Genomic DNA, 12,759 nt, shown 5'->3' with positions numbered 1-12,759 from the left:
CATGGGTTGCAGGGTGGAAGTGACAGTGCTAGCTCTATTTCTCTAATGTCAACCTCTGCACCCCAACTTCTGATCCAGCAAAGTTCTATACAGTACCCAGAATCAGCTTCATAAAATAAACCACTTAGGGCAAAAGCTCAGAAAAAATCAATGTCCCCATTATTCTTTGCCTATGAAGCACTCATAAAAATTAGCATGCTGCTAAAGAAAATGAGATTGTGGCCCAGCTATGTATAAAGAACGTAGGGATGCAAAGTCAGGAGGCAGTTTGGTGTTTTATGAGCACCCAAAGTGAACTGCAGATGATGGAAGGGGGTGCATTACAGAATGGGAGCTGAGTAGGCAGCCCAGCCAGTAGTGACCACCAAGCCTTTAACCTGAGATTTGTGAGTATTTGTGAAGTGTACAAATGAGTTCTACCTATAACAACAGTAATTACTTTTGCCTTAGGACACAAGGCAAAGCACACTTTTTCCAATTTTTATCTGTTTTTCATTTTATTTGAAAGGTAGAGGGAGATGGAGAGGGAGAGAGATTTCTTCCATTTTCTGGTACACACCCAAATGCTCACAACAGCAGGCAATGTTCAGCATGAAGCCAGGATCCCAGAACTCCATGCAGGCCTGGGTGAGTTCAGTTGATTCTGAGGACACACAGTCTTCAGTGACACCTGTCTTTATAAAGACACATCTCAATACAAAATAAAACTCCCTACTCAGGACTCTTGAGATTCAAGAGAAAACTCAAATATTTTCCAGATGAGTGCAAAACAGAAATCTGGAGCCAACAAGTTCCCTGCCTACCTGAGAATCAGCCTGCTCACCAGGGAGATCTAGGGAAGAGGACGAAGCAAAGCCACTTGGGACCTGTGCCCAGAGTCTTATCTCTTGAGTGAGCATAAAGGCAGCCCAGTCATTGGGCACTGGCAGTTTTGGACCACCTTAATCCGGAAGAGGGTACACAAACTAGTCAACTCCAATTTGGGCTGAGTTATCAGACTGGAAGTCTGGTCAAAGATTGTCACCCATTAAGGAATCTGGACACAGGAATGGCCAAAAAAGAACCATTAGGAGATGCGCACAACAGGAGTCAGAGTACTAAGTGGGTAATAAATGCACAGATCCTAGACCAAGGCAACAGGCAATGCCAACCTTCTCTTTTGTTGCAAAGTTTTCTTATTTTATCTTAAAGGCCTTGAGAAACAGATCTGTAGACATCTCATGTGTAAGACAAACATGCATCATTCATAATTGGCCTATAAATATTAGCATTCTTGGCCTGATCAATAAGCCTCAGGAACTAGCTCAGGGAGGGGCAAGGAAAGGGAATCACTTCTGTCTCATTTATAGGGAAGTACACTTCCTCCATGAACTGCTTCTTACAAAATATTTCTCCAATTTTCCAGGAGAAATACATCAACTCTGAAAAGGCTACTTTGTTTTTCCATAGAGCCCAACACCTGTCTTGGGAATCACCTGTGATGCCAGGTAGATGGATAAGAAAGCCAATTGGAATCATCTACTAGAAGACAAGATACTTTACCCAAATCACTATATTTTACTCTACAGAAAAATGCAAACTGAATCTCAAAGAACTCCAGTCGATCAATCCCCTGGTTTAAGCAAAGGGCATATTTGCATTACTCCAGATATGCAGGCCTCTCTTTCTGCTGTACCTTCATGTGGACTATCTGCATAGGGATACAGAGTGAGGGGGAGGCTGCAGCAGTAAAAATGGTCAATGTTTCAATTATGAAACTGATTTTTCATTATCTCAAATTCAGTCATAAAAATTCTGCTCTAAGCAAGACACACATAAAGCCAAGCTCATCCCTTTCTCAACAAAAATTTAATGCTAACTGCATATTTAGGAGTGTACTATTGCATTTAATTCCAGTACTTCTCTACATCTTATTTTTTAAGATTTTATTTATTTGAGAGGTTGAATTATAGACAGTGAGAGGAAGAGACAGAGATAAAAGTCTTCCATCTGCTGGTTCATTCCCCAAATGACTATAACTGATGGAGCTGCACTGATCTAAAACCAGGAGCCAGGAGCTTCTTCTCTGTTCCTCCTTGGGTACAGGGGCCTAAGCACTTGAGCCATCTTCTACTACTTTCCCATGTCATAGCAGAGAGCTGGATCTGAAGAGGAGAATCTGGGACTAGAATGGTGCCCATATAGGATGCCAGTGCCACAGGCAGAGGATTAAACTACAAAGCCACAGTACCAGCCCCTCTATATCTTATAAGGACATCTTATCTGTAAGAAGAAAACTGAAAAGTGAGTCCAGTATATCACAAATTATGTTAGAAATTATCTCTAATTTAAAAAAAAAAAAAAGGAAAACCCTATAATAGAAATCTGCACAAATGACCTGTGTCCTATTACTTTATCCTTTGGAATACTTTTCAAGATTTCTTCTGGCCTTCCCATCTTCCCTTGTTCCTCATACCCTTTCAACATCACTACCTCTCTGTCCCTGCTGCTCTCTCCCTTTGGAAGCAGTCTTGTGGACTGTCAATCATTATTTCAAAATGTATTGTAGGAAGGGCCTGAATGGCCTTCTAACATCCCTTAAATATTTCCATAAAACAGATGATAGAGGGGCTGCTACTGTGTCCCAGCAGGGAAAGCTGCTGCCTGCACTGCTGGCATCCCATGTGGGTGCTGCTTTGAGTCTCGGCTGCTCCATTTCTGATCCAGCTCTCTTCTAAGGTCTGGGGAAGCAGTAGAAGATGACCTAAGACCTTGGGCTCCTGCACCCATGTGGGATAACTGGAAGAGGCTCCCGGCTCTTGGCTTCAGTTCAGGGTAGCTCCAGCCATTGCAGCCATCTGGGAGTAAACAAGAAGATGGAAGGCCTTTCTCCCTCTCTCTCTCTCTCTCTGCCTCTGCTTCTCTCTAACTCTCTTTCAAATAAAAATAATAATAACAATAATAATAATAAAAAAAAACAGACAGAAGAGCATAGTGGGAAAGCTGTTGCCTGTGATGCTGGTATTCCATGTTGTGCACGAGTTCATGTCCCAGCTGCTCTACTTCTGATCCAGCTCTTTCATGTGCCTAGGAAAGCTACATGGGAAATGTGGAAGAAGATACTGGCTCCTGACTTTAATCCAGTTTCAACCCCAGGTGCTGTGGCCATTAGGGGTGTGAAACAGTGGATAAATGATTTACATCTCTCTTTCTCTCTTTGTAACTCCGCCTTTCAAATAAATGAATATTTTTAATTTTTTAAAAAATTTAACAAATGGCCCTAAATATTCTGACTCATCTTGACATGTAACAAGAGCCAAAAAAGTTGCTGCTGACTTTATGTAGTGCCTCCTCAATCCATTCTATAGAAAAAAAATGTGTATTTCTTTTGCTCTCCAAGCACTCAAATCCAAAAGAAATAATACTACCCAGTGCGGCTCTCTTTAAGGCTGCTCTTGCACTGAAGAGAAGTAAAGGAGCAAGGGGTCCAAACCCTGTGTGGCAGGCTGGCAGTCCCCTCCTCACTCTGCATGAGTTTCTGGTTAGAGATGGAGACAAAGGCAACTCCAGATGCTGCAGTGGTCCACAAACAGCCTCAATCACAGACATGCCTTGTGTGTGTGCAACAGAAGGAGAGCACAAAGCACTATGTAAGGGAGGAATACAATGAACAAAAAGGAAAGGATGTGAATGGACATAGCCAAGAATTTCCCCACTCTGCTGATCATGATCTCAAGGATATACAGGCCAGAATTCCATTTCACTTTGGAAAGCCCACTCCTTGAAGTTTTCTCCTCCAAGGTGTATTCTTCTGTGAGGAATCTGTCCTCCTGTGAGAGAGGGCACCACCACAAATTGAAAACCAGTCAAAAAGCAGAGTGATGGCTTTAATTCTCAGAGGTGAATGGACAACCACATCTATGAATTCTGCATTAAAAAATAAGCTTCCTTCTGCTCTAGGAATCTGATGTAGGTTTGGGCTAAAATGAGAAACACAGAGACCAGCTGGGTCTGTTAGGTGAGAAGAAAGGAAGCTTGATTTCCAGTTTTTACTTTGTAGCTTGTTACTTTTGAGAGGATTTCATTTTCCACTTCTACTTGAAGAAATGGAAAGGTAGAATCAGTGCCAGCCTAACACACAGCAGCTTTAGCCACTGATGACATCACAGCTTGCTACCCAAAAGTGGCAGCCAAAATAAACTCAACAAATGAGAACCAAAATAAAACAGAAGAGTCTACCATAATACCAATAGTTGTTCAGCAGATATTACCCAGATCTTGACACACAAGTCACCAGGATAAAGGGTAGGGCTGGCTTTGTGGCACAGTGGATTAAACCACCACCAAATAAAATGCTGGGATCCAATATGTGTGTCCATCCTTTAAAAAAGATTTATTTATTTGAAAGTCAGAGTTTTGGGGGCCAGTGCTGTGGCACAGCTGGTTGAGACACTGGCCTGCATCCCATATGGTCCCTGGTTCAGGTCTTGGCTGCTCCACTTCCAATCCAGCTGCCTGCTAATGTGCTTGGGAAAGTGGCACAGTATGGCCCAAGTCCTTGGTCCCCTATATCCACGTGGGAAATCCGAAGAAGCTACTGGCTCCTGGTTTCAGATCAGCTCAGATGTGGCCACTGTGGCCATTTGGGGAGTGAACCAGCAGACTGAAGACCTCTCTATCTGTCTCTATCTCTATCAGTAACTCTGTCAAATAAATAAAATACATCTTAAAAAAATGGCAGAGTTATGGAGAGGAGGGAGAGTCAGATGGGATGCCGTTGTGGACTAGCAGGTAAAGCTGCTGCCTGCAGTGCTGGCATCTGGTATAGGCACCAGTTCATGTCCTGGCTGCTCCACTTCTGATCCAGTTCTCTGCTAGTGGCCCTAGAAAAGTAGAAGATGGTCCAATACCTGGGTCCTTGACAGCCAAGTGGGAGACCTGGATGAAGCTCTTGGTGCCTGGCTTGGGCCTGGCCCAGTCTTGGCCATTGCAGCCATCTAGGAAGTAGACCAGCAGATGAAAATCTCTTTCTCATTCTCTCCCTTTCTCTATCTCTGCCTTGTAAATAAATAAATAAATGCTAAAAAAGAGAGAGATCTTCCATCTGAGATGGCTGCCATGGCCAGGGCTGAAGCACACAGAAACCAGGAGCCAGGCACTTCATCTGGGTCTCCCACATGGGTTACAATGGCCCCAACACTTGAGTCATCTGCTGCTGCTTTTCTCAAACCATCAGCAGGGAGCTAGGTTAGAAGTGGAGCAACTGGGACATGAACGGCTGTTCATCTGGGAAGCTGGCATTGCAGATCGTGGCTTTCCCCATTGTGCCACAATGCCAGCCCGAGTCACAGCTGTTCCACTTCTGATCCAGCTCCCTGTAATGCAACTAGGGAAGCAGAAACAGATGGCACAAGTACTTGGGTCCTTGCACCAATGTGGGACACTGGGTTGGACTTCCAGGCTGGGCCAGCATTATTCATTGCAGTCTCTTGAGTGAACCAGCTGATGCAAGATCCCCATCCTTCTGTCTCTGCCTCTTTCTCTGTAACTCTGCCTTTAAAATAAAAATTTTAAATCATAATAAAATAAAGAGAGAGGGTGAGAGAGTAGCCACAGTAAAGTAACAGAGCAAAGCTACAGTTGTGCTGTCCCTCAGCAGCCTTCTGCCTTAAGTGGGAAGTCTCCAGCTTACAGACACTGACATAAAAGACACATTCACAACACATTCCAAAACAAGAGATGAGAGGTTTACAAGGCATATTGACTTTATGATGACTTTCATTCATTAGGTACACTGGGTTTAGATATATGCCTTTTGGGCAGCCAAGTTAACCCAGGGTCTAATTCAAAGAGATGTAATGAGGAAGATGTGCTGCCAGGGGAGAGAGCTGCAATATCCCACTGCTCTTGTAACATCATAAAGAGAAGGAAAAGAAATGGTGCCACGGCTCACTAGGCTAATCCTCCTCCTTGCGGCACCGGCACACTGGGTTCAAGTCCTGGTTGGGGTGCCGGATTCTGTCCCAGTTGCCCCTCTTCCAGGCCAGCCCTCTGCTATGGCCCGGGAGTGCAGTGGAGGATGGCCCAGGTGCTTGGGCCCTGCACCCCATGGGAGACCAGGAGAAGCACCTGCCTCCTGCATTTGGATCAGCATGGTGTGCTGGCCACGGTGGCCACTGGAGGGTGAAGCAATGGCAAAGGAAGACCTTTCTCTCTGTCTCTTTCTCACTGTCCACTCTGCCTGTTTAAAAAAAAAAAAAAAGAGAGAGAGAGAAGAGAAGGAAAAGGGCTACTTATGTCCATGGTTATAAGGAGGACAGAAGCACAAACATTTCAGAAAGGGGGAGCAAATTACAAATATAGTAATTTTAGGAAAATAAAAGGAAGTAAATTTCAGAATATAATGTGGGGTAGAAACACACCATCAGCTCATCAATTCTCAAGGGATCCAGGAAAACTGCCCTGCCTACCCACAGACCAAATGTTTCAAAACACATTTTTTGATTAAATTCAGAAGATTACAGGACTCAGCACTCTGGGTGTTCAAATGCCAAATTAAGTTTTAGTTTCCACTACGGGCAGATGTAGCCAATCACTCAGATCATGAGAAAAACTTTTCCATAAGAAGGAACATGAAATATTCAGTCACACAGAATAACTGTGCTTAGTGCTCAAAGTGAACCCCAGGATAAGCACCCAGAAAACCTGTTAGGTCTTGGGGCCAGCACAGTGGTGTAGCATGTAAATATTTATTTATTTATTTAAAAGGCAGAGTTACAGAGAGGCAGAGGCACAGAGAGAGGTCTTTCATGCACTGATTCACTCCCCAAATGGCTGCAATGGCCAGAGCTGGATCTATCTGAAGCCAGGAGCCAGAAGCTTCTGTCAGGTCTCCCATGCGGTGCGGAACCCAAGAACTTGGGCCATCTTCCACTGCTTTCCCAGGCCACGGCAGGAAGCTGCATCTCAAACAAGCACCCATACGGGATGCCAGCACTGTAGGTGGCAGCCTCACCTGCCATGCCACAGTGCCAGTCCTCCAAATAATCCTATTTTAAAAAGCATTTTAAATGAGGGATGGGAGAGTTTGTTTATCCAAAGCAAGGATAGCATAAGATAACTACTACACAGAAGAAGCTCCTGGTTCCTGCCTTTGGATCGGCACAGCTCCGACCACTGTAGCCAACTGGGGAGTGAACCAGCATATGAAGACTTCTCTCTCTCTGCCTCTCCTCTCTGTAACTCTGACTTTCAAGTAAAATAAATAAATCTTTAAAAAAAATAAGATAACTACTAGTACTCATTAACTTAAAAAATATTGAAATTTAATGAAATTCAAAATATAACCAAAATCATCATCTACTACACATTATAATCTTTATTTTGAGAGTCATATTAGAAAAAATTTAACCCCTCCCCCTCTTTGAAAAATGCACATGGGACTGGTGTAGTAGGTTAAGCAGACCCTGGCAGTGCCAGCACCCCACATGGGCACTGGTTCAAGACCTGGCTGCTTCATTTCCAATATAGCTCCCTACTAATTCACCTGGGAAAGCAGAGGATAATGGCCCAAGTGTTTGGGCCCCTGAAATCAAGTGTGAGAACCAGAAGAAGCTCCTAGCTTCTGGTTTTAGCCTGGCCCAGCCCAAGTCATTGTAGCCATTTGAGGAGCGAACCAATGGATGGAAGACCTCTCTGTGTCTCTTTGTAAATCTGCCTTTCAAGTAAATAAAATGCATTAAAAAAACCCTATACAATGTAGTATTTGGTGATTCCCTCATACAAGGAAAGCTCAGATAAACTGTAGAGGAATCCTCCTGGCTTGATGCAATTCAGAAGGAGGATTGCTTCTGTCACCCTGTGGTAGACATCAATGAGAGTTATTAATGGGAAGATGAATGGACACATCAGACTGCTTCCTCACATGGCACTTTTTCTTAAAGACATCACTGCTGCATTACCAGATTATGTCTCTCATGTGAAATATGTCTCTCCTAAAAATTTTAAAGAACTTGCCAGAAACTTATTGCAGAGCAGGGAATGATGTGCCAAGGACAGTGAGTTAGCCTGAGTAGTCCAGGAATCCTGTTCTTGGCTGTTTTCAAGTTCGTATTAATGTACACACAACATAGTTGCTGAGAAAGTGTCTTACAGTTGTTTCCTGGGTGTGAAGCAGCTCTTTTCAGCAGAAACACATCACTGCTTGTCCACTCGCAAGCACTGTGATAGGGAGTACATGCGAGAAAAGATCAAAACACACTGGGTTTGAGAGGAAGAATGCTGTCACCCTAGCAACCTCTATCCAGGATTCCCTTTCTATTCTTACTTCCTAGGTAACCTTACTATGCTAAATGAGTTTCACAGATTAGTAATCTGGTGACAACAGGACTCTAACAGAATCTATGAATCACTCAGTTAATCAAGTGAAAACTTCATTACACTGAAAGTTAGTCTATAGCAATAGTTTTCAGGGCCACATCTCTCTTTTTTTAAAAGATGTTTTATTTATTTATTTGAGAGGTAGAATTACAGATAGTGAGATGGATAGACAGACAGAAAGGTCTTCCTTCTGCTGGTTCACTCCCCAGTTGGTCAAAATGGCCAGAAGAGCTGCACTGTTCTAAAGCCAGGAGCCAGGAGCTTCTTCTGGGTCTCCCACATGGGTGCAGAGGCCCAAGCACTTGGGCCATCTTCTACTGCCTTCCCAGGCCATAGCAGAGAGCTGGATCAGAGGAGCAGCTGGGACTCAAACTGGTTCCCATATGGGATGCTGGCACCACAGGCAGAGGATTAACCTACTGAGCCACAGTGCCAGCCCAAAGCCACATCTTTTACCGTACTGTGTGGGCATCTCTGTGGGGGAGAGGGGCACATTTTCTCTTTTCTTCCTTACCCATCTTCACATTAACACCTTGTACAAAGGCGTCCACAGACCAATCATTTTGAAAATCTATCACTAATATCCTCCCGTGTTGAAAATGTCATGGGGTTAAACACAGAACCCAGAATAAGAAAAGTAACTTGAAGCTGGTGTTGTGGCTGAGTGGGTAAAACCATATGGGTGCTGGTTCAAGACCTGGCTGCTCCACTTCTGATCCAGCTCTCTGCTATGGCCTGGGAAAGCAGTGGAAGATGGCCCAAGTGCTAGGTCCCCTATACCTGTGTGAGAGACCTGGAAGAAGTTCGTGGCTTCTGGCTTCAGATCCATGCAGTTCTGGCCATTGTGACCATCTGGGGAGTAAACCAGCAGATGGGAGCTCACTCTCTCTCTCTCTCTCTGTGTGTCTTTGCCTCTCTGTAACTCTGCCTTTAAAATAAATAAATAATTTTTTTTTTTAAAGTAACTGGCCGGCGCCATGGCTCACTTGGTTAATCCTCTGCCTGAAGCGCCGGCATCCCATATGCACACCGGATTCTGTCCCATTTGCTCCTCTTCCAGTCCAGTTCTCTACTGTGGCCCAAGTGCTTGGGCCCCTGCACCTATGTGGGAGACCAGGAGGAAGCACCTGGCTCCTGGCTTCAGATCAGCACAGCGCACCAGGCATAGTGGCCATTTGGGGGGTGACTATCGGAAGGAAGACCTTCCTCTCTAACTCTTCCTGTCAAATTAAAAAAAAAAAAAGTAACTGCCCCCTTAATTAAAACCATATGGACTGTAAGATAATCAGCTTGGTGGAGCATTGAGTGACTGTAAAGAACTAGACAAGAAAAATTGATACTTTTCTGTATTTATGTTTTCGTAGCTCTCCACTATGAAAATGCAGATTGAAGTAGCTCATTATTAACTCACATGGTAGACTTGCATTAATTTCAGCTCACTTCTCACTTTGCAAAGGGATTAGTAGCAGGTAATAAAAGTTGACATCCCTAATAACATGAGAAGAAAGAAGGGTTGAAGACAGAAATCGAAACGCAGGAAAATAAATCAGTTACATTTCCATGGCCTCAAGCTCCAGATTGAAAAAGAGTCTGTTAATTAAACACGGAGGAGCGATCAATCCACAAAGCTACTGCACAAGCTTCACGTGCTGCTGGGAAAGTCAGCCAAACACACAGCGCCCCAGCTGTCAGATGTGTCTGCGGGGTCCAGCATGGGGGCCAGGAGCCAGAGCCTACTCTGATCTTCCATCTCCACCTCTCCACTGCCTCAGGCTCTGGCTCAGGGCCGCCGAGCCCCGCCCAGCGGGAACTACCAGGGGATATAGCCGGAGGCCAGCCACAAGGCATTCTCTGATCCACCCAAAGTGAGAACTGGGCTTATTTAAATCTAGGGAATGGGACTCCTTCCTTCAGCGTGCTCTCAACTGCCCTGCTGGTGCCGTTCCTCGTCCAGTGTACTTTAAGGAGAATTTGAGCGAGGCAGCCCGTGGGACTGGCCGAACATCGGGAGACTGGGAAGTGGCGGTGGGAGACACAACACCTGGGTCCCAGACTTGACTCTGCCGGAGAAGCTCCCAGCATCACTGAGAAGCAAGTGATCGAGGTCTGGGAGCCGCCACCCGCCATCGCACCCTCCCCTCTCCCACACACACATCTGTGCCCCTCCTGTTCTCCATACTTGCTGTGGAAAATCTCGGGAGCACATCCCCTTCCTTCAGGACACACAGGGAGCAAAGCGGAGAGTGTGGGACAGGAGAAGTCGCTGGAACTTGGGGCCCACGGTGGCAGATGCAGAGGCACAGAAGCAGTGGGCGGCAGGTCTGGGGTGTGTGCTCCCGAACCGCCTGCAATTGCACTTGCACAGCAAGTCTCCCCAGTGAATGTGGGAGAAGGAGCAGCGCGGCCTCTCAGGGACCTCTCTGATCAGTAAATGAACTGTTCCCAGCCCCGAGCCACAGGGAAAGGCACGCATGCGCACGTTCTCCCACATGCACACGCACAGGCGATCAGAGCAGGAAACGTTAGAGCACCGGGTGACTCTGGGAAATGGAGTCCAGGCCAGGGCATTCCTAGATAGACTTACTGGCCCTCTCCTAGGGCTTCAGTGCGGGGTGGGTGGAGACAGGCTGGGAACCAGAGAGCGTTTGCTTTTGTTTCCATCCCTCCTTCCCTTCCTTCCCACCCCAGATCTCAAGGGTCAGCTGCTGTTCTTCCTTTCTTGAACAAAATCTTAAGAAGTGACAGCCACTGCTGCTGAGTCCCAAATCCCGGTTCCCTCACACACGCTGTTTCCCTCAGGAAAATCCCCTGCTGCTTTATTCCTGGACAGCTTCTCTCAAGTAACCCATGACAAGGATTTCAATGTAACTCTCAGCACAGGTCTACACGGCACAGTTTAACATCTAGATTTGAGAATACGATTTTTACTTGTGTCTTTTATTTGTGGTTCTTTTCAAAGCATTTTACACCACCCTCTAATTCACCAAGTACAAAAAAAAAAAAAAAAAAAAGAGAACTGGATACAGGACTAACATTGCCAAGTATCTTCTAGGGGCCAGATTAACAGAGTAAATGCCTTACTTTGTATCAATTATACCTTGGGTTAATTCTGGAGACCATATTCTCAATTTACAAAGAGAAAGCTGAGGTGGAAAGAGATTAGAATTGAATTTGCCCATGGAAGTATGGTAAAAAAAAAAAAAAAAAAAGTCTAGGTTAAAGGCCAACCAACATGAAATATTGGTTTAAGAAGTCTTTCGGGACCAGCACTGTGGCATAGTGGGCTAAGCCTCCGCCTTCAGCACCGACATTCTATACGGGGGCTAGTTCAAGTCCCTGCTGCTCCACTTCCAATACAGCTTTCTGCTGTAGCCTGGGAAAGCAGCAGAAGATGGCCCGAATGCCTGGGACCCTGCATCCACATCAGAGACCCAGAACTTCCTGGCTCCTGGCTTTGGATCAGCTTAACTATGGCTATTGCAGCCATTTGGGGAGTGAACCAGTGCATGGAAGACTTCTCTCTCTCTCGCTCTCTCGCTCTCTCTCTCTCTGCCTCTGCCTCTCTGTAACTCTGCCTTTCAAATAAAAAAAAATCTTCTTTTAAAAAAAGAAATATTTATTTTATCTTGGAGCTCAGTTTCTAAAACCCCAGATTTCTCATCTCTAAAATAAAAAGTGAGGGAGAGGAGGGGTATCTACAATCCTAATCTTCACTGTAGAGAAACACATAGGATTATAACTTATCTAAAAAAGAAAGGAGGTTCAAAATTGCTATTGCTGTATGGTTATTTTTCTCATGCTTAATATCAAGATAGCATATAAATATTATGCATTCTTAGGTATATTTGTGGTGTTTGATTTTTAAGATTTTAAGTAGAAATGTAAATGGAAGCAGGATGACATGGAGTTCCGTTTGTGATTACTTCTGTCAATTATAATTCATGGGATTTGAATTGCTGGATTAGGAATGCTTAAATGTATCCATTCATTTCACACTAATGTTTATTATGTCAGGTGATATTCTTTGTGTAGACTGCTTTTTCTTGCCAGATTGAAAATTCAGGAGGGCAAGAAACATGTTTGCTTTGACATTGAAACTCAGCATCTTGATAGAGTCATTCTTTTAGTTGAATGAATAAATGAGGCTATAAAAATTAAACAAATACAATTTCTGATCCCCAATAACTACCTAGTTGAAGAGACAATGAAATAGATATCTATTTGATAACACACACAATTAGATGAATGTATGATTTGTTGCTCAGAGACAACTTTGATAATAAAAGAGACATATTCATAATGACACAGGGTTGAAATGTATAAACAGAAACCATCCAGGGCCAAGCAGGTTAAATGTTCACCCTAGCTTTGTAAGGCATTCCATTCATTATTTAGTAAGCA

General features: G+C 44.4%; 1 protein-coding gene across 1 annotated transcript in view; it reads right to left on the bottom strand.

Moving 5' to 3' along the window:
• Positions 1-10,855, bottom strand: part of LOC100358582 (zinc finger protein 665) — a 36,963-nt gene extending 26,108 nt beyond the window's left edge. Inside the window, exon 1 of the mRNA XM_070067684.1 lies at positions 10,538-10,855. Within this exon, the coding sequence (XP_069923785.1) occupies positions 10,538-10,564 (27 nt within the window). The 5' untranslated portion in view covers positions 10,565-10,855. The remainder of the gene's footprint in view (positions 1-10,537) is intronic.
• Positions 10,856-12,759: the final 1,904 nt, after the last annotated feature.

This window comes from Oryctolagus cuniculus, unplaced genomic scaffold, assembly GCF_964237555.1.
Source record: "Oryctolagus cuniculus unplaced genomic scaffold, mOryCun1.1 SCAFFOLD_76, whole genome shotgun sequence".
NCBI classification, from domain to species: Eukaryota; Metazoa; Chordata; class Mammalia; order Lagomorpha; family Leporidae; genus Oryctolagus; species Oryctolagus cuniculus.
Note: the sequence above shows the minus strand (reverse complement) of the source record. Positions and strands in the feature narration are given on the sequence as shown.